The 25,547-nt window shown below is 38.9% G+C and overlaps 2 protein-coding genes and 1 non-coding gene across 9 annotated transcripts in view; all 3 read right to left on the minus strand.

Annotated features, from left to right (window-relative positions):
• htt (huntingtin) overlaps nucleotides 1-19,978 on the minus strand; it is a 39,363-nt gene extending 19,385 nt beyond the window's left edge. For 2 of the 6 annotated variants that reach the window (XM_044113605.1, XM_044113602.1), the window contains exons 1-30: nucleotides 19,592-19,978; nucleotides 18,660-18,743; nucleotides 17,618-17,738; nucleotides 16,756-16,815; nucleotides 16,563-16,642; nucleotides 15,175-15,313; nucleotides 14,908-15,049; nucleotides 14,118-14,296; nucleotides 13,837-14,041; nucleotides 13,460-13,507; nucleotides 13,178-13,255; nucleotides 11,312-11,694; nucleotides 7,776-7,896; nucleotides 7,581-7,696; nucleotides 7,390-7,501; nucleotides 6,241-6,378; nucleotides 5,044-5,202; nucleotides 4,847-4,944; nucleotides 4,631-4,770; nucleotides 4,488-4,551; nucleotides 4,280-4,380; nucleotides 4,030-4,176; nucleotides 3,822-3,942; nucleotides 3,220-3,365; nucleotides 2,927-3,111; nucleotides 2,572-2,789; nucleotides 1,638-1,764; nucleotides 790-914; nucleotides 582-692; nucleotides 353-430 (exon numbers count right to left, since the gene is read on the minus strand). In XM_044113605.1, the coding sequence (XP_043969540.1) occupies nucleotides 353-430; nucleotides 582-692; nucleotides 790-914; nucleotides 1,638-1,764; nucleotides 2,572-2,789; nucleotides 2,927-3,111; nucleotides 3,220-3,365; nucleotides 3,822-3,942; nucleotides 4,030-4,176; nucleotides 4,280-4,380; nucleotides 4,488-4,551; nucleotides 4,631-4,770; nucleotides 4,847-4,944; nucleotides 5,044-5,202; nucleotides 6,241-6,378; nucleotides 7,390-7,501; nucleotides 7,581-7,696; nucleotides 7,776-7,896; nucleotides 11,312-11,694; nucleotides 13,178-13,255; nucleotides 13,460-13,507; nucleotides 13,837-14,041; nucleotides 14,118-14,296; nucleotides 14,908-15,049; nucleotides 15,175-15,313; nucleotides 16,563-16,642; nucleotides 16,756-16,815; nucleotides 17,618-17,738; nucleotides 18,660-18,743; nucleotides 19,592-19,689 (3,924 nt within the window). In that variant the 5' untranslated portion in view covers nucleotides 19,690-19,978. Of the gene's footprint in view, nucleotides 1-352; nucleotides 431-581; nucleotides 693-789; nucleotides 918-1,637; nucleotides 1,765-2,571; nucleotides 2,790-2,926; nucleotides 3,112-3,219; nucleotides 3,366-3,821; nucleotides 3,943-4,029; nucleotides 4,177-4,279; nucleotides 4,381-4,487; nucleotides 4,552-4,630; nucleotides 4,771-4,846; nucleotides 4,945-5,043; nucleotides 5,203-6,240; nucleotides 6,379-7,389; nucleotides 7,502-7,580; nucleotides 7,697-7,775; nucleotides 7,897-11,311; nucleotides 11,695-13,177; nucleotides 13,256-13,459; nucleotides 13,508-13,836; nucleotides 14,042-14,117; nucleotides 14,297-14,907; nucleotides 15,050-15,174; nucleotides 15,314-16,562; nucleotides 16,643-16,755; nucleotides 16,816-17,617; nucleotides 17,739-18,659; nucleotides 18,744-19,591 lie in introns of all 6 variants that reach the window. The other 4 variants (XM_044113604.1, XM_044113601.1, XM_044113606.1 and 1 more) reach the window with 3 other exon arrangements.
• On the minus strand, nucleotides 177-306 carry LOC122830454. Its single transcript, XR_006370537.1, has one exon.
• Nucleotides 19,979-21,339: 1,361 nt separating the features above from the next.
• Nucleotides 21,340-25,547, minus strand: part of grk4 (G protein-coupled receptor kinase 4) — a 53,692-nt gene continuing 49,484 nt past the window's right edge. The window contains exon 16 of one of the 2 annotated variants that reach the window (XM_044113607.1): nucleotides 21,340-24,917. In XM_044113607.1, coding sequence (XP_043969542.1) covers nucleotides 24,861-24,917 — 57 coding nt within the window. In that variant the 3' untranslated portion in view covers nucleotides 21,340-24,860. The remainder of the gene's footprint in view (nucleotides 24,918-25,547) is intronic. The other variant, XM_044113608.1, reaches the window with a different exon arrangement.

Here is a 25,547-nt window from a genome sequence, read left to right on the forward strand (position 1 = left end):
AAACCTTTCAGAGCACAAATAAACTGAAAAACTGCAATATAACCAAAATATGAACATGATGTTTCACTTTAACCATCACCTTGACTTAAATTGTGATTTTTCTTTCTTTTTTTTTTGCTTTTACCTACCTGACAAAGCAGCCAAATAAGGACTATATGAGTTAGTTCTTATAAAGCAGTGTATGGAACCATCGCACAGGGAGACCAACGCCTTTACAGGCCCTGTCGGCAGGAACCAGCCTCGCTCTGTGTGGAGGAGTACCGGATGTAGCGCACCGCTCAGTGCCACAACCATGAGGACTTCCACACACAGTTAGTGTGAGAGAACCACATCTAAACTTAAGATTACAAACCTGCTGCACACAAACAGTGGCCATGGTCGGTTCTCTGGAGAAACAGGACTTCAAGTAGCCCAGAATTTCCTCTACGCACTATGGAAAAAAAAAAAAAAAAAAAAAGACAGATTATTACCTTCTTTAACAAAGTGATCATCTCATTCTCTGCCTATTTCTAGTTAAAAGAAGCATAACATTAACTTTTTCAATCATTTATACAACTATTAGACTAAAAGACAGACTTGACCTTTCCGATGTCATGCAGAGTGGCCAGCTCCAGCAGCTGGGACAAAACATCCAAGGCAGCGTGCAGAAAACCTCCAAACTTCTCCTGGCTACTGTAGAGATCCAACGTCACCTAGTGGGGGAAATTAAAAACGCAAACAATTTTAACAACTTTTGCAACCTAACAACAAACGTGCAGAGCTCGGCTAAAGCAGGACAGGAGGCCTGACCTTATAGTTGGCGTGTGTAGCTTTGAGGACATCGTAGAGCTTGAGGTAGGGAGGCAGGTGGTAGAAGCTGCCCAGGGTGATGGATTTGTTCACAGCTGCTGAAGTGGTGCTGTCTGCCTGCCTGCCTGCTTGAAAATGACAATGCACAATTCATGGTTCGCACACCTTTCCCACAGTAAAATTCAAGGACTCTTCAAGCATCTTCAAGGTAGGACTCCAAACTTTTAAAGCACCACACTTTGAATATAAAAATAATACAAAAGACCTGAAAAAGACTGTTTCAATTCCCTGTTTTATGACTTTATTTATTACTAACATTATTTATTAATAATTTATATTATTAATACATTAATAATATATTGAGATAGTATTCTACATTCTACAACTGGGAGAAACTAAACTAAAAAAAAATTGGAATATCTCTATAGCGCCTGACCTGGTCCAAGAATGTTCTTCAGGAAAGATCTCTAAAAAATTTCTCACCAAGTTTTCTGGAAATTAGCAAATAGAAATAATTTTGATAATTCTAACTAACCTAAAACAATTGAAGTTTGCTCTGATTTTGCGTCAGAAAGTGAGACAAAAAAATGTATAAGTGACTTTTTATTATCCTTAAATATCTGGTTTAAACTGTAAAAGTTAAGACTGTAATCAAACGTTAGACTGAGCGCAAATACAAAACTGTGCAAGTTGAATATAAAGTACTTTTAAAGAACTTCATGCAGAAATCCAGAGATTTTAAAATCCTTTTTACCTTTTCTAAACCTTGAAAACTTTTTTTTTTCCTAACATTCATTTATAAACTATGAAAATGATGCATGTTGGAGGACAATGATATGTGGATGGACCTGTGTTGATCTCATTGCTCTTCTTTGGGCTCATGGGAACAGCGGTGGCCTCGGTCGTCTCCTTCTCCTTCCCTTTCCTGCGGATGGGACTGAGGGACGGCGTGTTGCTCAGAGAGGGGAGAGCAGCCTAGAAAAAAAAAGATACAAAACAAACAAAAAAAAAGTTACGTCTTTCTTGTTCCTATATTCATTCAGTTTTTTTACATTTCTCAACAAACTAAGAGAATCCATGTGTTCTATGTACCATAATAATTTGGAAATAAAGACGATCTAAGTTGGTCAAGATAAAAAAAAAAAACAAACAAAAAAAAACTGAATAAGCCCTTTACTTCAAACATAAGCATGTTGTTGTTTTGTGATTTGTCAAATATGCAGCTATAATATAAAAATATATGAAATATTTTAAAATCAAATTTCTAAACTCTTGTAAGAAAATCAAAAATTTAGATTTTGTAATTTTGAAATGGAGAATTTGTCTGAACCTCTTGACCTGATTTGTTGTTTGGTCTGTGATATATTTAGTTCATTTCAAAATCAGTTTAAAAATCCCAATATTTGATTGGCATCTAAAAATAAAAACAACTTATTTCAAAAACCACTTGTCCAGGTTAACGCCATGACCCAAGAAGTATTTAAGATGAAAAATGCAGTGAGATATCAATTCTTCTCTGTTTTAATGCAGTGGGTTTTTCTCTTAGTACTCAAACGATCACGTAGTTGTTAAGTTATGACTCTAATCATTGTCTTTAGTGTTCTTTTATTTCTTCATATTTTGTGCTAACCCTTTATCCAAGTTAAATTTAGAATAAAACTCAAAACCAGACTTTTCAAAACTTTGCTTAGGAGTCTTATAGAATACTGCTAGCAAAATGGGGCCATAATACAGTTTTGACAAAACTCAAACTTAATATCAGCTGTTTTTCATCAGGCTTGCCTTAGCTGCTGGTCCTGGCGGTGTGTCGTCCAGAACATGTGCACAGATGTTGAGAACCTTTAGCAAATGAGAAAACAGCTGTTCCACCATGGCCACCAGGGAGCGCTCTGACAGGGCTGTCCAGGGTTCCTCTGTTTTATTTGGGCCTGCACCAGTGTTCCCAGTGCTTCCTTCCTCCTCTCCAGCCCAGGGGTTGCGTAAGCATTTAGGAGCCACAGCTGAGAACAGTGATATCTATTAAGTACCAATACTTTTCTCTTTATTTCAAAAGATTAAGCAAAAAGTGGCATGTGCTTTAATAATAAAAGGGACCAATTCTGCAAAACAAATGGAAAATTTCACACAAATTTTTCACCTGCAAGCAGGTTCCCACAGAGCAAAAGTGCATCTTGGTGTGCAGCAAGATCCAGAGGAAACCACGCAGAAGACAGCAAGGAGAGCACCATGTTGGCCGGTCCCACGGTCAGCGTCTTACGCTCAGAATCCAGCGCAGACGAGGAGGAGGCCGAAGAGGCTGGAGCGTTGCTGCTCTGAGACAAACTATAACAACGGGATTGTCAAAAATTTTGCTTAACAGTTTATTGATGAATGGAAAACAAAAACCGTTAAGGGAGATTTTTTTTTTTTTTTTAACGAAGGTTCTCAAACCTGAGTGTCCTGCCTCTGCTGCGGTTGAGACTAGAACGTGAAGAAAAGTTGCTGCTAGAGCTAACGTAGCCACAGTGCCAGCCTGTACTCCAGGTACCAACAGGAAAATTTGATGCTAGAAGACACAAGGCCTCACAGCAGCCAAACTGCAGAGGAAGAAGGAGAATGTTTAAATACCTTAAAGGGGAAGCAGTATGTATTTTCCAGGAACATAGTGCCATTTTACAGCACAATCAGGTAACTGTTACCTTCAATTGTAATAAAAACGCTATACATATATCTCATATATGACTTCAAAGAAATTTGACGCCTTGAAATTAGCCTCTGTCTCTTTAAGAAGCTCCTGCCTTCAGCAAGTCATCACAGCACTGCTCCTATATTATGCCATTTATGTTTGCAAAGGGCATAATGGAATATTTCTCAACATGCATAAAAGAATCAAAGCAATACTAGATATTAGATGTTACATTAGAAATTGATATAAAGCTAAAAAAAGAAAAAAAAAAAGATTTCAAATAATCTCCCCACCCTTTAAGAAAACACCATCAGAAACTAGCAACAGAGATAACAATAAATGACTGAGCATTTTTCTCAAAACTTACAGTTAGCGCTCTGGAGGTGGAAGATGTGAAAGCGTGGGAGACTGCAGTAACAACTCTGGACAGGTTATTTTCCAATGAGACATCGGACACAGAGTTAGAAAAGTTGTAACCTCGATACGTCCTTAAGGAAAGAGAACAGTTTTCTCCCATTTACCTTGAAGCTAACTTCAACATACTTGACACAATCTTTCAGTTTCATGAACAATACCTTGTGATTGTGCTGACTGTGAACTGCGACGGGGGTTGTGTCTCATGCATAAGTAGCTGCAGGTAGACTGAACTCTGGTCCCGGGCGATCGCCACCACTGGGTCTACCTGGCCTTGGTCACAGTCAAAGAACAATCTTGGAACGAGTCTAGAAGGAAGAAGTGCAGGAGAAAAGAATAGAGATTTGGGTTAAGATCTTGGATTATACAGTGGTGTGGCCTTGTTGTTCAAATACAAAAGAGCTAGCATACCTGCTAACAGCCGAGGCCGCCACGTGTCGCACTCTTGGATCGTCGTCTCCCAACAGATAGATGACCACGTCATTCAAGACCCTGCCCTGAATCCGTAATCGCTAAAGAAATTCCAACAAATTTAGGACCGCGACATGTTTCTCGGAATAAAACCTCTCAATGATCCACCTTTACTTTCAAACAAAGAAAAGTGCAGGTGGCAGCATACCCCAGTGAAGTGATGATCTCCTTTGTGCAAAGTTTCAGTTTTTCTCTCCAAGAAATTAATTAATCTAAAACAAGAAAAAAAAAATAAATGTACAATGGAAGCAAAGACACATGTCAGTAGCAGTCAAAAGGAACAAATCTCACCTGAAGTCTAATTCGGACAGAGTTTCCAGGAGCTCAGTGCGAACGAGCCAGTAGGAAGAATCCCGCAGAGCAAAGAGGTCTATCACCAGCTGCAACCCGAGCTCACTCAGCGTACTGCTGCACAGCGTCATGATGCAGTGCTGGAACGCACCACAAACACAGACTCAGTAACACCAACGGACACAAACCACTGACACTCCTGCAGGCCCATCCTACCCTGACTGCAGCACACGCCATCTTGCAGGTGACCGAGGATTCGTCTTTTAAAGTTTTCTGGAGCAAAGGCACCAAATCCACCAGGGACAGAGGGTTACCTGAAGAGCAGAGTCCAGGAATAACATTCAGCCTCGCCTCAGCTCAGCAGTAAGTTCAACACGAGAAAAAAAAGAAAAAAAAAAAAAAGAGACACAAACCTGTTGTACTCTGCACACCGGCCAGCCAGGTGTGAATATTGTAACGTGTTTTGGTAAGCGCAGCTTGGACGATGGCTCCACAGAGGATGGCTATGGCCCCTCTGATCTGTGGGTCTCCGTGTTCAATGAGGCCCAGAACGTCACTAATGTATTGCTGCTCTGCAATGGCACAGACCAAACAGCTGTCAGACTACAGCTGGCAGAAATATGATCAAAACTGTTTTTCCTACTCAACAATTTTGATAATTATCACTGGGGCTGAATTGATTAATACAATAAAATGTGATCAAGCGGCGATTGAAATAATCATTAACTCATTTAGTAATTCTTTCATCGTTATTATATAGGCTCAAGAAAAAAAAAATTTCTGAAAGAAGAACACCATCGTAGCAGTAATTAAGCCAAAACTGTTCTTTAAATATATATATATATATATATATATATATATATATATATATATATATATATATATATATATATATATAGTAATTAAGATTAAAAAAATCTTCTCTGTTAGCAAATATATTTTACCCAGAACTCCTCAAGTGGGATAGTTTTAGATTCACTAAGTTCAAATTCTGCAAAAAAATAAATAAATCTATCACCTTTTGCTACCCAATTATTAATAAGTTAATCTAAAAATTAACAGAACAGCATCAAACTGTATTGATGTCAAGTTGAGCAAAAAGGTCTGAGCTTTTCACAGGTTGATCATAGAAGCATTTTTTTTATGATCTACCATTTACTAAATGAATGCTACTTTGTTGCATTTTAGATGTTTTTTTTCTGTATTTAAAAAGGAATTAAATCATTTATTTGCATCTTCTCATGTGTATCTAATATTTTACAAAAGAGGCTAAAATGAAAAATCTGCAGAATGTGCCAAATGTTTTTAGCAATTAAATCTCTAGAATAATTGATAGCTTAATCAATATCTAAAGCAATCATTTCTTCTGCCTTTTGCTAGATTTTTTATTTTATTTTATTTTTTTACAGTTTCTATCAATACTTAAACTTTTGCTGGCAAAATCTGAAACTCCTCTAGCCTTACATAAACCTTCCCACCTGCATTAAACCAACCTCACATGTATTCACCTGTTATGGAGTTGGGACGACAGCCAACTTTCTTCAACAGAGAGTAACTTTTTAACCCAAACACAATCAAAAGAGTTTTGATAACTGAATTTGCCGCCATACCTGCAACTGGGACGCCATCCAGTGGCTCCAGGTAGAGAGAATTAAAAAATGCTTCAGGATGCAGCGCTGCTGCAGCTCCGACGCAGCTGACCGCCAACGCCTTCACACTCACTCGAACGTCTTTATCAGGAATCAATCCTGAAGAAACAACAAAAAAACGGCTAGACATAAATAGACGAATGTTAAAACTCATTTATTACACCTTTTGCAAGTTAAAAGCGCAAAATTGGCTTCTTTGCAATTTTATGCAATACATAAACTACACACCATCTACCATCTACATTTTCTGTGACACGTTCATATTGTTTAGTAAATCATTTATAAGCCATATTGTTACCAAAATATTCATTAATAATATCTTGCAGTCCTATGTAAAATAAATTGTGTAACGTTAGGATTTATCTTCCAAAAATATAAAATCTCTTCTTTCTAGTCAACTCAGTTTTGTGTATCATCACAACGCAATGAAACCCAGGAGGCTGAACCTGTAACATGACGATGTGTGAAAAGGCTTAGGAATAAGAGTATTTTCAGACTGAAATGATTACTAGATTATTGAAATAACGCCCAACTAATTTTCAAAAACCCATTAATTATTAACTGGGTTAATTGTTAGCTGCATACTTTTTTTTTTTTTTTTTTTGAGTACACACACTAAAAAAAAAGCCCATGGAGTTTCAGCAATATATGAAAAAAAGAATATATGGAAAAAAAGAATGTAAATATTTTCCCCAGAACACCTCAAATGGCATTGTTTTAGCTTCATCTGATTCAAATTGTGTAAAGAACAAAATGTCCTATTAAGCACCTTTTTCTATCTTCTAATGTATTTGCAATATTTTACAAAAAAAAGGCTTTAGTGGTTGAATGAAAAATCTTTCAAATGGGCCCATTTCTTTAAATCCTGATTTTCCAAATAATTGATAGAATAATTGATTACTATAATCACTTGTTGCATCCCCAATGTATTTTACTTTGTTAGACCGGCATCATAATAATTTTGACTATACTTAGATTTATTTTTTTAAATCCTAGGTTTATGTTACTCTTAAAATATTAGAAAAGATAAAATTGTAGTCTAGTATCCGGCCTAATTTTGCAAATACATACATGTTCAATTTCAAGCCGTGGCTTGAAGCAGCTGCTCACCATTTTTGTGTCCTGTGAGAAGAAAGGAAGCAGCAAGAAGTCGCACACAGTGAACCAGTGGCTCCGCCCCCTGGTCTGTGTAGTGTCCAATTGGACCCTTTATCCGCGACGGCTGCCAGACATTTAATAACATGATCAGAAACAAATCGTGATTTCACTTCTTCGATCACTGACCACAGTCGTAGACGTACTTTATTATCAGGTTCGGGTTCAGCAGGCTCATCCTTGGGAATGAAGCGGTCCACGCTGCTGTCTGAACCCTGCCGATTGTGACCTCGGCCGTCAAACAGATGAGGCTTACTCAGAGCTGGACACAAAAGCGTCTTGGTTAGGATGATAGAGCTCTACAAGGGTTTTCATATTCAGCCGCCTGCCTGCCTGCCTACCGAGGGCCGACTGCAAGAACGGGGGTTCCTCTTGGGAGGAAGATGCTGCTCCTTCATCTTCTTCATCCTGCAGTGTTCCTATCTGCATGCCGGAGTACTGGCTCTCGCTGCCGTCCAGGACCTTCGTTTGACACACAAAGCGTCTTCATGAGAGAATTTAAAGTTCAGTTCACAAGCAAAACTCCAACAAAAGCCAAAATTTCTCCCAGTAGGAAAAACACCAGCATGCAAAAGAAACGAGTCAAATTTCAAACTACTGAATCCGATTTGCTGAAAATAGGACGGGTACGTAAGAGAGAATCCAAACGTTACATGAAACACGCATTTTGGAAAGGTCTACTCAATCATGCTTGAAAACAATTTACAGCAAATCAAGTACAAACAGAAGGAAGCAGGGGGTCGGTGATTTCACACAAATGTAGCTTCTATAATACAGGGAAAAATCAAGCTTTTGCTTTTATTCTAACAGGAACAAGTTCTCATTAGAATATTGTAAGCTAAGCTTTATTAAAAAAAAAAAAAAAGTTTGACTAGAAGAAGGGTCATGTTGCTTTTATTTTGCTGTTCTCACTGGAGCAAAAGTCTTCTGCAGCATCTTCAAAGAACAGAGAATCTGATCTAAGGGTGAACAAAAAAAAGGAAAAACAACTCTTCATGCTTCATCTTTTACAACTCACTGCAAGCCAGTCACATCCTTGGTCATAACCGTTGTCTTTCAAAAGCCTCTGCTTTTTGAGAGAGAATCGCTCAAAATTAGGGAACAGTAAAGGAGGCATAAGCTACCATCCACGACAACAAGAGGAAAAGATGCCATCACAACCCAGGAAATTGAGTGCAAGGGTAGAAACGAACAAGCCAACGAAAGAAGAACGAATGAGGGAAGCCAAAGATTTCAGAAACAAGCAGGCGCCTCTCTTTCTTTTCAAATCACCTGACCTTGTCACTAGTGCTAGAAGAGGAGGTGGCATAGAAGGAGGAAGAGGACGAGACAGACAGAGAAGACGAGGAGGAGAAAGAAGCAGTGTAGACAGAGGAGCTGCTGCCTGGCGCGTCAGGACCCTCGGTGGGAGTCGGCGAGAGCGGAGGTGGCTCCACTACCTGCTGCAGGGAGGGCCGCGACTGCGACAAGGTGTGGACAAGGATAAAGAGGGGGAAGGCAAAACCATTAGAGAGGACAAGAGTTGGTATGGGGTCTTGATGTTTTGTGGGAAGAAAATGTTGCTAACCAAAGACCTCAGTGATGACTGTATCAGAGGTGTTTTATGAGAAAACAGGCCTGAAAAGGAGAAAAACATTTCTGACAACTTGTTCCGGTTCTATTAAACTGTATTGTTTCTTAACCCTCATGCGGTCTCAGGAGGAGCACAGAAAATGTCCTGGGCAGCTGGGAAACGTGGGGGTTGTCCCGGCCAGACTGTCAATTTTCTGAACTAGTGTGACCTCGCACAGAGTAAAAAACTTTTGTGGTCTCGTAAGACCACGGGAGGGTTAAAGATGAACTTCATGACTTTTTTCTTGGACTAAATCTTACATTGGTAGTTGCAGTTTGAACCATTTACTGAATTGCTGATTCCAGTCATTTACAGTTATGTAGCTAAAAATTTACATTTTCTAGACCAGGGGTTTTCAAAGTATGAAAGGGTGAGCCCCCCTCCAAGGAGCACAATTCCTGCCGCGCCCCCCCTCGGACTACTGATTACTCCTTGAAAAAGTAACTTAGTTAGATTACTGACTACTTGACTTGCAAGTAACTAAGTTACATTAAAAGTAACCTTTTAGTTACTTTCAGCAGCTGCTAACAACAACGCTCCGCCTCCTGCCAATACTTAATTATCAGCTATTTTATAATGGTAACATCAACAATGTGTCTCCACTTATAAGGTTGAACTGAAGAGGAGATTGTACAAAAAAACAAAAAAAGTGAGTAATTTGTGTGATCCACTGTTGTCGGAAAACTCTAAGTAGGATTTTAAAGCCCCCCTCCCCCCAGCCTCCAGATTCTGTTACGGCCCTGCGTTTGGTGTCACAGCGCACAGAGCTCCTCCTGAAGCTCCACAGCTCAGATGGTTGCACAGATTTGTGACACTTACCGTAATATTAATTATTATAACGGTGCTAACTTGCCATTATAATTATTGGCAACTACGGACACGTTCATTCGTGGCTGTTTTCACGTTTATTGCGCTGTTCATATTGGTCTCGATGTTTGCAGTTTTCTGGAGTTCGACGTCATTCAGAGGTAATATATTAACTTGACATTAACAAAGACACAGCGGGACGGATCATCCTGGAAATGATGAACAAGGAGAGACTGAGTAAGACTCCCTTAATGACGGACAAATTCTGGGATTTATTATGAGTCTCTGCTTATTTCCAAGCCCAAATGAGTAACTTCATGCGTGCTCAAAACGAGCCCAAAAGGCGCAACCAGCAACTCGTTAAATTTTTCAAACGATTTAAAAATGAAGCCCAAAGCCGCTTGTAATAATCGGACTTGGCGACAGAAACTCAAAATAGTTCCAGTTTTTCCACCGACAAAATGCGCATCTCCCTCCATTGTTTACATTTCTGTTGCATAGAGACGTCGGTCACTCGACAAGACGAGTAGAGGAAATACGATTAAATAACAATAGAAGATAGTAACGCAGTAACGCAAAAATGATTTTGATAAGTAACTGTAGTCTGACTACTGGATTTGAAATAGCAACGTTAGATTACTTGTTACTGAAAAAGTGGTCCGACGTCAATAACGCATTGACATCACTGGCCAAAACATCCTCTAAGGGGGGAAACATTTCCACTGATCCCCGCTCCACACGCGCACCCCACAGTACCAACTTTTTCCTAAATCCACAGAGTTGATCGTGTGCGTAAAAGATGTTTCTCTCACATCAGTAGACAGCAAGCAGATATCTTTTCCGGTTTATTTTTTCCCTCGCACCGCGCCTCCCCTAAAGTGCTCTGGCGCCCCCCAGGGGAGGCGCGCCTCACACTTTGAAAACCGCCGTTCTAGACCATCTAGCCATTAGGATTCCTAAACCTCTAGACTTTTCCAGACTGATCATCCCAAAGTTTTCTTCCACTTGACCATGGAGAGTCCCACATGCCATTTGGCAAACTGTTGTCAAGTTGATCTGACTTTTCATCAACACTCACTGCCTCGTTCCCATAAAGCTGTGACTGGTAAAGAACCCGGGCAACATTTGTTGTCTGTCAGCCGCTGAAGCTTGTGGCTCCATCAGTGTAGTCAAAGGTGTCCTGGTGATGCCTCTCCTAGTCTCCTTGCATATTTTAAATGTCATTGGTGCATTCTGATGGAATCTGTTCAGAAGTAATTTTACCCAAATTCTTTTTTTTTTTCCTTCATCAAAACTGGTTTCACAGGGAAATAGTAAGATTGTGATTTTACTGAGCTAAAAACAAAAGCAGCGTCCCCCACATGTCAGAGTTAATCAGTGTAACCGGAGCTTCCTGTAAACACAAACACACGGCAGATCTAGGAGAAAAGCATTTTACAGCAACAAAGTCCTACTGACCAGTTCTGCTACGTCCGAAGGAGTCACGGCCGAATCCGGTCCCTCTGTGGTCGTCTGAGAGGAGTCGCTTGGTGGGAGCGATCGATCATTAGTGCCCAGCGCCATCCCGCCTTCGCCGAGTGGCCCCCCACCTTCAGGGGTGGCGTTTTCTGGTGTTGTGTAGTCGGCTGTCTCCGGGGTGACGTTGGCGCCGCTGGAACTTCGACTCAGCATTTCCTCCTCGTTGTCATTGGGTGACTCGGGAGTGCCTGATGCGGACGTGCCCCCTCCGCCGCCCTGTTCAGAGGAGGCGCTGAGGTCCACAGAGTCACCGGGCTGCAGCGTGTGCTGCGAAGAGCGCGGCTGCTCTGTGATGATGTCGACCTGAGCAGCAGACGAGCCGTCTGCCAAAAGAACACGGGAAGAAACTTTAAAAACAACGGTGGTAAAAAAATTATCTCGCCAAATCAGAAAGGAGAATTAACAGAAATAAACACTGGAGCACGTGACGATATGTTCTTCGCACATTCTCAAGTTTCTAAACAAGTTTACATGAGGACCCACAACACAAAATCATTACATCATATTTTAACATATTTTATTTAAAAATGTTCCACGTGTTGCTTTGCTTTAGTTTGAGTGTACAGGGTTACCCCCAGAAAACTTGCTAAGCCCGGTGGTCTCACTAACGCACCGGCCAACCGGGACCATACATAAACTTTACAGGGCAGACAGAGCTACACGCTGGGCAGCGTGTTGAGATGTAAAGGCATAATGTTTTGTCCACAAATATAAATCATTCTCACCACTCTCTCACCGTGCACCTCTGAAAGCGTGACTACAAGTTATTCCTGTGGCTCACATAGAGCTGCGCAACCAGAGCTAACGCGGTTCGTTTTAAACTCTTACCTGGATGTTCTCCATAACATAATAATTTCTCACTGGGGGTTGATGTAAATATCCATACAAGTCAGCGTGTGTCCTGTTTGAGTGACAGGAGGCAAGCGGGATGCACACTGAGATGACTTCAGAGATAAAGCAGCAGCAGCGCGAGAGGCAACGCGCAGAGGCGCAAGCTGCGTGGTTGGTCCTCTTCTAGCTTTAAATGCATAAACTATAAACCTAGAAATCTTTTAGAAACAAATGTGCTCTGCAAGTGAAACTCTCAGAACACCGAAGACGCTTGCAATCCGGCTTTAATTATTTTATTTTATTTTTTAATTAAGCAACCCCTTCCCCCTAACCCCAACCCTTCCCAACCTCTTCCCCCTTATTATTTTCCAAAAAATAAAATCGAGCAATGCATAGTAAAGCATGGCGGGCCCCAGGCTTACAACACACTGGGGGAAACCCTGGTGTAAATGAGAACAGTTAAAATAAGGAAATGTATTCAGAGGAAACTGAGGATGAAATGTGTAATAAAATTTTAAATAATAATGATGCAGATCTACTCTTCAGGCTTTAGAATTTACAAAAGTTCTTGTTATACTTGTGGAAAAAAAACATAATTTTTTGTTTTTAACAGAGCAGCACATAATTGCGCGCTGTATGTATTTTGGATGCTTTTCAATTTTAAAAGTGAAAAATTGTGATGTGCATTCTGAATCCCATCCAAACTAACACTACACTTCCTCTGTAGTGGTGGTGGTGGCAGTATCATGCTACGGAGATGCTTTTTAAGACAGGGAAGATGGATGGACCTAAAATCCTGTAAGAAACACTGTTAAGAGGCCAAAAAGAGTTTAATGTAAACTTTCAATTACTTACATCTAGGTTTGTGTGAATTTCTGCAATGTATTTATGTTCCTAGAGCACAGCCTGCTGTGTTTGCAGAATTTCATATTATTCATTCTTTTTTTTTTATTGCAGACAATGGAGATGTCTCACCTGTGAAGGCTCCCGCGTTGACTTCTGCTCTCTCAGGGTCGTCCTCCAACCCATCCTCTTCTCCAGAAAGAATTTTACCTGGAAAGTTCAGATTTATTCTCAGCTAAAGAGTTTATGGTGCGTGCAGTAGGAAGATATGGTTGCATACTCTTTTTTTGGAAGAATCGAAACACGTATGGAAATCTACGACCTCAAGAAACTAAATTGAAGGTATGGTTGCCCAGGACCTCCATTAAACTAGAGAGTTAGTCGAGGTGAGCACAACATAGACAAACAAGTCACCTCTCTGTTTCCTGAGAAGAAGTGGACTGCAGGAAGACCCTCCCCCCGCTGCATAAGTCAGGAAAACAGCAAACAGAAACAAGACGTAAGAGAAAAAAGCAGCAAAAGCCGATGGAGTGTCGCAGGAAACAAAGATATTTATACATGGACCAAAGGAGGCGAGTTAGGGTAGCAAAGACAGTAACAGTTATAACAAAGCAGAAGTTGGAATGGAGAACAGATTGAGTAGATCAGTGTGCATGAATGAACTAAAGGCCACCTGAGACAGCCAGTCAACTGGTGCGCTAAGTGCTAGTTGACTGAGTAAATATTTGAAGGCCCATATCGCTAAGCATTAGAGGGATGAACCATCTGTCCCAGTAGATTGATGGGATTACCGATGAGCTCCAGGATGCTGCCCGAGCGTGCGCGGCTCTCCGTGTCCTGACGAAACACGGTGGCGTGAGGAATGCTGCCGGCCGTGATGAGCACGTGCAGAAGCTCCGGCGGGGGAGTCCTGAACATCTGCTGCAGGAGCTCCAGGGCGGCTGTGACCACGTTGTGATCCCAATGCTGCGTGTAGTGCAGCGTCAGCTCGTACACCTTCAGACACACAGGAATCATTCAGCTGAAGAAAATGAAAGCACAAATACATACAAACCAACACAACTGATCTGACCTGTAGGAGTTGCTCAGGTGTTGGCTGGACATCGGCCTCCTTCCTCATCACTCCAAAGCTCCCTTTGAGGCTGCTGGTGTTGACTTGGTGCTGCAGCAGGGGCATCAGGTAGCGAAAAGTTAGCAGCACCCCCAAAATAAGATGGCTAGGGTGTTCATCATCGACCGGAAGCAACAGGCCTAGAGGAGGAGAAGACGTGGCAGATTATGTGTGAGTTAGTAAAGTAGGGCTGCAACTAACGATTGTTTTAGTTATTGATTTATCTATCAATTATTCAGATAAAAATAATTGCAACATTCAGCAGATTTTTCATTTAAGTAATTTTTTATACATTAGAAATTTATTAAAAGATGCAAATAAGCAATTAAATTCCCATTTTTAAATAAGAGAGTAAACATTTCATTACCTAAATGCAACATCATAACAAGTGAACACTTGATTATTTGTAGCAAAGAATGCATCTGCAGATTAAAAAAAAATACTAACATGTTGTTATATCAATAACGTGTAGATCTTATCTTATTTACAGACAAAAGTTGTTTTGGTTTTTGTTATCTTAAAAGCAAAATGCTATCTTAAAATCAATACTGCTCTGACTGTATTGTTCTTTCAGCAACACTCCAGTTAACAATGAATCAATCAGTAATTTTGATTACAATTATTTGAATGAATGATTCGTCACGATCTATCGTTTCAGTTGCGCTGTAAATCAACAAAATTGATACTTGTGATAGGAGGGAAAAAAAACACACACATCAACTCTGAGTGTTTCATTCTGTGTGTGACCTACCCAGCAGCACATTAAGGAGCCATGTGTAGAAATAACTTGTGCGTCTGGAGTGTTGGCACACGCTGACGGCGCAGCTGGCCGCTGTCCGTCTGATGGTGGAAGAGCCGGACTTCAGGTTGGCAACAAACGACTTCAGCAGCACCTGGAAAAAAAAACACCAAAAAAAAAAAAACACAAAGTTACACTATTACAATGACACGTTTCAAAAGTGTGAGGATCGCTAGCAACCGACAGCCAATGAAAAATAAGCTCATCTGAGTCGGACACCTTAATCTCGCCATCGTTGGCGAAGTTTCCCAACGCTGACATGATTTTGGGTATTGCTGCAGCCAGCGTCTCCTGCACGGTTTCCTCCTGACGCTTGGTGATCCGACTGAGGCATGGCAGCAGGTTGACCAGGTAAGGTCTGGACCACAGAAATGACAAAATCAAAAACATTCACACGATGTTTTTCATCCTTACTTGTGAAACCTAGCACACTGGGAAAAATTAATTATTCCATTTTATTGCAAGCAAAAAAGGTTTGAACCTCTGAGTATGTTGTTGTGTGCCAGTTTTGATGGACTAATAATGATCCTGCTGCATCATCCAAACTGGTATTTATGAGTGAATATTACTTCAAAGTGGTTTTCCAATGAATGTTGATAAAAATTTAAAACATAAAATAAAAAGAAATAGACAGAACAGAGCCAAAGGTTTAATGTTGATAATAGGACCAACATATGATCATTCTCAATAAATAAAGTGCATATATGATTATTTATTCACTTTTGCTTTAATAGAGCACAGTTAATATTAGAGATGCAAAAGACTTCAAATCATAATCATTATCCCAATATCAATGAGTCCAACACAGCCAGAGCTTAGATGCAATATTGGGTAAGTTACCGTATATCAAGAGACAGAAAAGCTTTGAATGCAAATAATATATTTGACTACATGGGTAATCTTTCGGAAAGCATTTTGACCAGGTAAGGTCAACCTGGTCAAATTTCATGCAACAACATATTTCAACTCAAAAGAGCAAAATAACAATGGAAAACAAAAATGAGAAGGAAAAATGTAGGTCAATAAAACTCTATAGTTGTTGATAATTGACACTGTAATTAACAACTATATATCCTAATTATTTGTTTTCCTAATGCTAGCTTTGTGCAAGTTTCTTAAACTGAAATTTAAGATCTTTTTTAACAAAGAATTGGAATTTAAGATTTCTGTCACAGCAAAAATGATGCAAAAGAAAATTGCACATAAATAAATCATATGGGTTCATAATAGAACCGAGTCAATGGCAAAGACGAACACCATCCAGCCAACCGACAATAAATTTGCACTTTTCAAAAACAGCGAGCTGGCTTAACTCTTGTTAGCAACGGTATATTAGCAGCTAGTTACCAGTAGCCACAACTGCCTTGAGTCACAGAACACAGTACACGACTAAGTTATGCGCAACAGTAAAGTACTGCAAGAAAAACCAAAACTACAGAGAATGAGACAAAAAGAGTTCTTTCACAACTAAATTTAAGAGCTGTGAATAACGTATTTAAGGCCAACATATTGCTGTTCAATTAATTTAAGGCCTTAATTTTAGATACATTCACCGAGACTTTGGTGTCAAAATAAATATTAACATAAGGAAGCAGTACATTGCCTACCTGCATTTCTGGGGTCGGATGAGGTGGGCGAGCTCAGCAAACCTCCACAAAGCTGCCCTCAGACTCCGTGAGGCACCGTTCTGTTGAGGCATGAGAACCACATTAAACAAAGCACTGAACTTTTACATTTCTCTTATGTGACTAAAATGAACTGAACAACAAAACATAACCAGGTCTGAGCCTTAATTATTACCTTTTTAATTTCTTTGTACAACTCCAGCTGCAGTCTAGGCAAGTTCGAATCCATCAGAGCCTGGGGAGTAAAAAGAATCTAGTAAGTAGCAGAAATGATTCAATAATAACGGTTATTAAGATATTCTGCACAATTACAATTATATTTTTTAGGACAAATGGAATTTACCATGGCTATTTTAGTTTATAGTTACAAGCAATTTTAAGATTTAAGGCTAAAGTTCAACAAGAAGACCACAAATCTTTGGATGTTCTACTTTGTTACAGGCATGGCTATTCACAAATGTATGTGGAAAGCTAAAAGTTCAAAACAGGAACAATTATCTGTCACATCAAGTTCTTCCAGCCCTTTATACAACAAACTGCACACTTGCAATCAGGGAAACGTCTTTCTCCAGGCAACTGGACTACTCTATTACGATTCTATTCTATTGCCAAAGAGAAGCACATGATTTATCGCTCCAGAGAACATGCCTCCTTTAATACGAAATGTTGCATGTAAATTATCCAAGTTTAGATACAATGTTCACACCTGGAAAAACAACACCGTAATATTTTAGCAGCAGTGGGACCATTACCTATTGGCTTTTATTCTGTTTTGAATAATAAAAGCCAATAGGTCAGGTTATCCGATTTTTTTTTCATATGTTTGTGCGACTGCATACTTTTTCCATATTATCTTACACAACTTCAATAAGAGTTTCTCTCTTTTCATGTTAAATAAGAAGAGTTGGTCCAAAAGAAATATTTGCTAGGTGTCGGATTTCCTCCAAGTGGAAACTAGTTAAAAGTGAACATGTACACAACAACAAAATCCAGCTTCAAAACTTGGACAATGACAAAATGTACAAAATATTACTCACTTTGATGATTTTGTTCAGGCACTCATCAGCCACCATACGGACATCTGATTCACTGTCATCGCTGCACAGAAGAAACATCTCCATGGCGATCCCGAGCAGTTTCTGAAACTCTGGAGATGTTCTGTTTCCAGGCCCCAAAACAACACAAACAGTCAGGCAATTATTAAGCATGAAGACTTTTATAAATGACTGACTGACTGATATAAATTACTAGAAGCTGCCTCCATTCCTTCTATTGACCCACTAGTAACATAATTAGGAAGATTTGGTCAACGCTACACTAAAGATTCCTTTGCATGTCAAATATTGTAAATGCAGGAGTAAGCAAAAGCTGTCTATAAAAACAAAACACAACACAATTTGTCTTTTTACAAAACTGGGGCTAGACACTTAAGTGTTATCATGGTGTGCTTATAAAATAAACCACTCAGTGCAGCGGTAACTAAATTCTTTAATTTGATCAGGACAGGACCAACGTTTTTACAGAAATCTGTACGAATATCTTAAATCTTATCTTAAATTTCAAGTTTTTTAATTTTTTTTATCACAACCCCTTACCACTGATTTTTGTTCCTGTACCAGTTTTTGCCACGCTACTCTTAAAACACATGACTGATTATTGTCAATGATAATAAAAATGCAAAAAAAATTGTGTAATATTAGCAAAGCTTTCTCCTTCTAAGAGAACTGGTTTGTTGTGGTCAAAAACACATTTCCTAGCAGTGGTTATTTTCTCTGCCTTTGGTTCTCAAACAAATCTAACTCGAAGGCAGCTCTTCAAAATCTGAAAGAGTACTGTTCCTTTGACACGCTGTCTTTAAAAAAAATCTCTTGATTTAGGCCATATTTTTGCATGTGTGTAGACATATACAAACATTTTAAATCAATACTGCCAAACTAAAGAATCTGGTTGAGAATTTACTTTCTATATTTAATCTGAAAACATAAACTACAAAAACATTGCAGTAGGATTTCTCCACTGGAGAGTGGATGAGAAAGGCCACTAATGAGAAGGCATTTTAGTCCTTTTATCAGGGCCTACCTCAGTGATTGAGCCACAATATTTTCACATATCGTCAGGCAATGGGTCACTCTGTCCTTTTTTGTTGTAGCTTGCTCCTTTTTTCTGTAAAAGCATCACAAATTCACAATGTCAAAGTGAAGCAGAGAAAAAAATGGAAGAAAAGCACAGTTATGAATTTCTTTGAACATGCCTTTACTTGCAACCCAACAGATTATAAAAAAAACATGCAATAAAAAAAATAAATGTTAATACATACAATAAGAAACAAACAGAAGCAAGAAAAGGAACCACAGTGTAATTCAAATAAAAAAAATGGGATTAGAAATACAAATCTTAAATTTCTCACTAATTTTATTCTGCAGGGCTACAAACTTTAATATTAAAATCTAAAATTAATGACTTTGCAGCCATAGTTGTGAGTATGCTACTATAAGTTCAATTAACTTATATCATTCATCACAAAGAGCCAGAACACAATCCTCCCAGCTATCCATCAGAATGCTACCATTACATCACTCCAATGAGTGAACCTGCCCCCTTTTATGAAGCTACGTTGGTCTGCAGTCGTAGTTAGAAGAGTGTTATACACTTTGAACAGATCGTTCTAAAGCTTTCTGACAAATCTAGTTCACAACACAACCAAAGATGCTTTAAATCGGTCTTTCTGACCCCGCACAGGTGCGTGAGTGTCAGTGAATCGGCTTAAGCGTTGGTCACAACACATATAAGCTTGCTGTAACCATGATGAGAAATAGCCCCGCTAATATAATAAAAAAAATTCATGAAATTTCTTATGAGATTAAACAGAAGATCAGATTATGTGGTAATATACAGTAATATGCCAACTATCTGAGGAAGAGGTATAGAGGGGGGACACTGGCATCGCTAGCGAGCTAGGCTAACTGTAACGCAGCGGTGTCCGTTTTGTGGCATCTAAAAACCACACTTACTGTCTCTGAACGAGCTCCTCTGCTGTCGGTGGTCCCTGCTGTTGTTGAAATGACTTCAAAGACTCAAAGGCCTTCATTAGCTTCTCCATGGTGGCCATTTTAGCAATCCACAACGAGAAAGCTCGCCCGAGAAGCTAATATTTACTATTTGCGCTAACCAGCTAGCACTGTAGAATAAGGTAGAGGGGACAAGTTAGCGCTAAGAGAGCAGGAGCGTAGCGCGACGAGGGTTAACGCTGCCCGCGGCAGCCACCACCCGCTCTCCGCTTTCACTTCTGTCAACTTGCCGCTTATTTTTCCACAATGTTAACCCTGACAGAACCAAATATGTGCTGAGAATATGCCATCTTGCAAATGCGTTCTCCCCAGCAGTCACACCAGGAAGTGGTGACAAGTTGCAGCGTTGGGGAGGGTCGTAAAACTCAGTGGCCAATCAGTGTACGGCTTTCTTTTGGCTGATTTGTCAGAGAGCCAATGAACTGCTGCGTTTTTCTGCCTCATGTTATTGTTGCTGTCATGGGACCGTTGAAATCAGGAGGCTGTTTCGCAAAACCCTAGATAGGATATTAAACTGTCAACAGTGATTTTTCTGATAGTCACATGCAGTTTCTTTTCTCGCTTTTTTGAAGGCAGTGCTTAACAAATACTCGAGATCATTGTTTAGCGCATAAGGTCTGTTTCAGATATGACTGACACTCCTTTCGCCTGTCACGCGGATCAAAAATGGCTTTTTGTACAGCCCTCTTATCTATTTCCTCTCTATGTTTAAATCGTACCCCTTGGCCTATAAACTTGAGTTTAACTGTCAACTTATTAAAGTTTTAAAGGCTTACAGTGACTGTAGTTTTACTTCATGCATACAATGATCAGAAGTTTATCACTTATCACTTTTACCAGTGTAATTCTAAAAACAACTTTGAAGGACTTTAACAAGAAATAAGTGCACAAGGTTAAGTATATTGTGATTTGTTTTCCTGAAACCACCCGGAGTCAAAATTATACAGGCAGATGTCCGATCATAAATCAGATTTGTGTGTGTGTGTCTATGGACATCAACTACTCTGGCATAATTATAACAATATATTTGACCCCCTATAATGTAAGGTACATTTGGATTGCTTGTGGTTGCAGAATATTAGGTTTCAATAATTTATTTCAAAACTAAAAATCCCAGCTATTTCATTTTGGATTGGCATTCTTAAGTGTTGTCCTGGATGGTGTAGTGAACCCCTTATAGACTATTGTCAAAAATTAAACTGCAGCCACCAGACAACAGAGCGGGTGCAGTTCACCAGTGTGTGCTGGTTCATAAACCACACATGCCAAGAATCGTTTTGGAAGCATTTTGTTGCCATCCAGATGTCAGAATCATGCCTAATGCAGCGAACTTTCATACCAAATGCCTAACTTTACCACTATTCAACAGCCTCTGCCGTTAGAGTAATATTTTCACACCAACTACTGTAATTAATGCTTCGTTAGCCTTATGTTCCTGCAGGTGGCAGTGTTATCTTCTCAGCTGAACAAATATAGAATAATGAGTTTAATTACATTAACATGCTGCATAACTTATTCGATTAACTGGTTAAAAAGACATAGGGTGAATCCGTTGGTCTTGTTTCTCTGCAACACCTCCACAGTCAGATGAAGGACTAATCTTTCCAACATCTGCTGATTAATTAACACAGCGCCACAGGTAAAAAGTTCATCTCTGGGAGAAAATGAAGAAAACTGTAAAGACAATCATCTGAGAGGAACAAATTAACTTTAATTTACAGTAAGCAGAAACTGTAAAGAAAGTTTCACTTCGCCTCCGCCTTTCATTCACAAACAAATCAACAGAAGAAAAACAAGTTAAGACACCTCTTTTAATACAAATGGCAGTGTATTATTTCATAATTACAAATGTCAGATATGGTACAACAACCAGTGATATAACTTGTACAAGAATTAACAATGACTGCAGTGGTTGAATAACATGACTGTACAGACTGAACATGGAAAAAAAATAAAATAATCAACTCCCTGTTTGAATACCAAAAATTCATTTGTTCATCCTCCTTTTGCTGTAAATATTCCACATTTCTCCCCCCCCACCACCCCCCACTACAGACAAAACTGCAGAAGATCTGAATTTGTACAGGTGCATTACCTATAAACTAATTCAAGTGATATTCCACTTTGTAGGTGCTTGCTGGCGAGCCTCATCCCAGTTTTGACTCGCCATCAACGCTCCGACAGAAAGGCAGGAACAAACCAGGAACATTTGTTATCCAACAGGCCAGCTCCACTGGTCACTCCCAGCCATTCACAAAGTCGTTCTCTGATAACCAGCGACACATGTTGGCACAGGAAGGTCATCACTTACATACACAAGGATCCTGAAGTATTACAAATTGATGCATGCTTGAGTAATAAAACATGTCTTTTTGTTTGTTTTTTTTAAACAGGCATTACAATGCACTTAGTGCGGACATTCAAAACAGTTGAGCTGATTTAAGTTTTTACGTTTTTTCTTTTCTATATGTATATGAAGAAATTTCAGTAGATGGGAAGTAAATGAGGTAAAAAAAATAATAAATATGAAGGCAGGATGTAAGAAACTAAATTGGTAATTGGCACATTTAATAAAGGCTGTTGGTATTTTTTCTTGAGTAGATTCTTCTAGAAAAGGAAAATGTTTTAATCTGGAGAAGGTTGCTTTTGGTATCATTGTCAGAACAGTTAAAAGACACTTCTCAAAGTCCTTGTCAAAACATATACAGTGCAATGGATCTGATAGAACATCTTCACTCCTATGTAGATTGATATGAAATACCTTACAAACAAAGATACAGGCATGGGTGATGGACGCAGTTAAGTTTTCACCTCGGATTTTTAGTTACATGTTAGAAATGCAGAATTTACAAGTTTGCTTTGAGGCTAAAATCTACATGAACGAAACCAGCTTCAAAGTCTGCCTGAGAGCAAAGCAAATTATAGATTTCTTTTTAAAAGGACAACAAAGACAAATTCAGGAATCAAATAAGTGAGAAACTACTAGATGTTCACATCTGATTTCTGGACTAAAGAAAAATTTCAGAACACATTGGTTTAACAGACTGGGAACTCAATGCACACCTCATCAAACGTTTGCAGCCTCAAAGTCTGAATGTATCTGGCAGATGTTCAAGTTCAAACATTTTTAAAAACTGCAATGAATAATTACAGACTGCTTTCATCTGAATTGAATTTCTCTTTAAAGTTGCTGAACTGTACAAAAGTAGAGCTAATGAAGTCTAATTCACAAAGTGGAGCAAAGCTGCGCCATCGAACGGTGAAATATACACAAATGTGCAGCCATCATGCTGAAGTCGGGGTATTCACAGCATTAAAAACGGGTGTTGAAGGCGACGGGGCGGGGCTAAACAGCATCTACTTCTACAGCAAAATCTAGAAATGAACATAAAAGGAAAAGTACAGGGAAGAAATTGTTGGTTTATGAGGAAAATCACTCCTTCAATAGTAAAAGAGAAATGTAGAAAAACCATCTTTAAATCTGCTAATCGCAATTGTAGTAAATAAGTACTCAATACATCAACTTTTCCCGGTAGTGGAAACAACACATTTTTACTATAAACTAGTCACGACCAGGCGCATTCCACAAGATTTCAGACAGCCGAGTCAAAGGAAAACCCAGAAAGTGGTCCGAGATAACTAGCGACACATGTTGGCACAAGAAGGTCATCAGGTCAAAGACCTTGAATGGGCAGGTACTGTTTTCTATTAAAACAATAATTAATGTAATTTGATAGCACAAACTACGCCACAGAAGAAAAAGCACATTTAAGCTAGCCTAAAGTTTTCTGTTGAACATTTGGACAAGCCAGTGAAATAGTGGGAGAATAGTCTGAAGACATAAGACCCAAATTTAACTGAAGGAAAAATGGCTCTGCATAACATCTCAAAAACTTTTCACCAAAAGTTTAAAAGTGGAAAAATCATAATATGGAAAAGTTTTTCACAATACTTTACTAGCAGACTTCATGCGATTGAAGGAATAAGGTGTGCAGAGATTTACTGAGTCTGAAGGTGGTGAATTTTTTTTTTAAAGTATTGCGCTCTAACACAAAAAGCGATGACTTACCAAAGTTACTTTTATTCAAAATCGTTTTTGTGCTCTAAATGCAACTCTTATCAGCAGAATAAATAGGGTTTTTTTCTTGTATTCCAAAAACAAGGGTAGCGAATTATTTAGCTTTCAAGGAAAAATGTTTCTACTTTGCTTCAGCCTAACAACAGAGCAGCACGTGAAAGTGCAGTACTGAATTAAGAAGGGGGGAAGCATAAATCACCATAAAATAATCAGCTTGAGTAAAAATTATAACAGATATGCAACTAGTAGGTGTGTTCTTGTTGGAAACGCTGTTAGGCATCACAAATTTTACGATTTGAACCTGCTGGAGCTTAGGGAAGATTTATTTGAAATTCCAGAATTAATTGCGGATTTCAATGTTTTGCTCTGTGTTTTATTAATACTGAGCTGCTGCACAGATTCCCAAAAATAAATACATGTGATCTTAAAATGACTTGGAGAACGCAGCGCAAGCTAGTCCCCGGACACACACATCTAGTTCATCCTATCCGGTCATACGGATTGTACGCACTGCTGCAGCTATTCCACTCCCAGGAAAAGTTCAAGCATCACAACTTTAATAGTGATGAAAACCTGGATTAAGTTCCAGCTGTATCCCTTGGGTCTAATTTGAGATCCGCCTGCGACTTCAGCCGTTTAGCGACTAAAAGTTAGTTTGGTATAAAGTGGAGTTAATGTGCTAACAAAGATCAAGATAAGGACAAACATACGGCACATGTAAAAAAAAAAAAAAAAAAAAAGGCCTGATGCTACATTGTGAAAAATAAAAAGACTAATGAAACTAAAATGCGCTTCTTGAAAGAAACCGCCTAATGAACATTATTCATACTCATTCCAAATAATAATAATAAAGAAACAAAATCAAAAGAAAATAAGGTAATGTATGCATTCAAGTGGTACTTTTATGGCTTTTTGTACAATACAACCTTTAGTGAAAATATACATCTAGACATAAATTCAAGTACAAATGTACAAAATCTTTAAAGTCATACTTTTTTCTTTAGCTATAATACACTTTTAATACAGCTCATAAATACAGGTCGACATTCACTGAGTTCCTAAGATTCTCGCGCTCGGTTGGAGATTGTGGTGAAGCTCTGGGGCGGAGGGATGCGGGCGGAGGGACGGAGTGGTTTAAAGTCGTGAGGGCTCTTCTGTCTCGTCGTCACTGTAACCGCTCTTCAGACAGACCTGGGAACAGTAAAAAAAAAAAAAAAAAAAAGAGAGAACCATGCAAATTGACTAACAAGTTTCATCACTAAATTTGAACAGGTATTTAAGAAAATGTGACATTTTTATAGTTAAAAAAATGTTTTCACAGGCTCCAAAAAACATGGAATGATAAAGTTTAGCTGGGATTTTACGGCATCATTAAGGGGAAATAAATACAGTCTAAAAAGATTTAAATGTAAAAAAAAAATCTAACTTGAGCTAATAATATTTTAAAGAAAATTCATGTAAAAGACAAAAATATTTCACATATTTCAAAGTAAAAGAAGAATGAAGGTAGTAGATGATCCACTGGTTTGGAAAAGCAGGAGAAACTAAAGCTTGTTGTGCAAAATTCTTTGTATCCCATCAACTTTTTCATCTTTTATGTCACAACCAAAAACTTCACTGTTTTCATTTAGAGTTTAGGCACCAACAAAAAGTAGTGAAGGTAAAATATAATACAATATTTGTGATTCATAAAAGGTGGTTAAATGTTGGCTTTTATATGAAAACAAATAAATACATAAAGACAAAAACCTTTCACTTTATAAAAAAAAAAAAAGGAGAAGAATCACAAAGTAACATGAAGTTTGTAGCTTAAACGTGACA

This window comes from Gambusia affinis, linkage group LG04 (assembly GCF_019740435.1).
Source record: "Gambusia affinis linkage group LG04, SWU_Gaff_1.0, whole genome shotgun sequence".
Classification (NCBI taxonomy): domain Eukaryota; kingdom Metazoa; phylum Chordata; class Actinopteri; order Cyprinodontiformes; family Poeciliidae; genus Gambusia; species Gambusia affinis.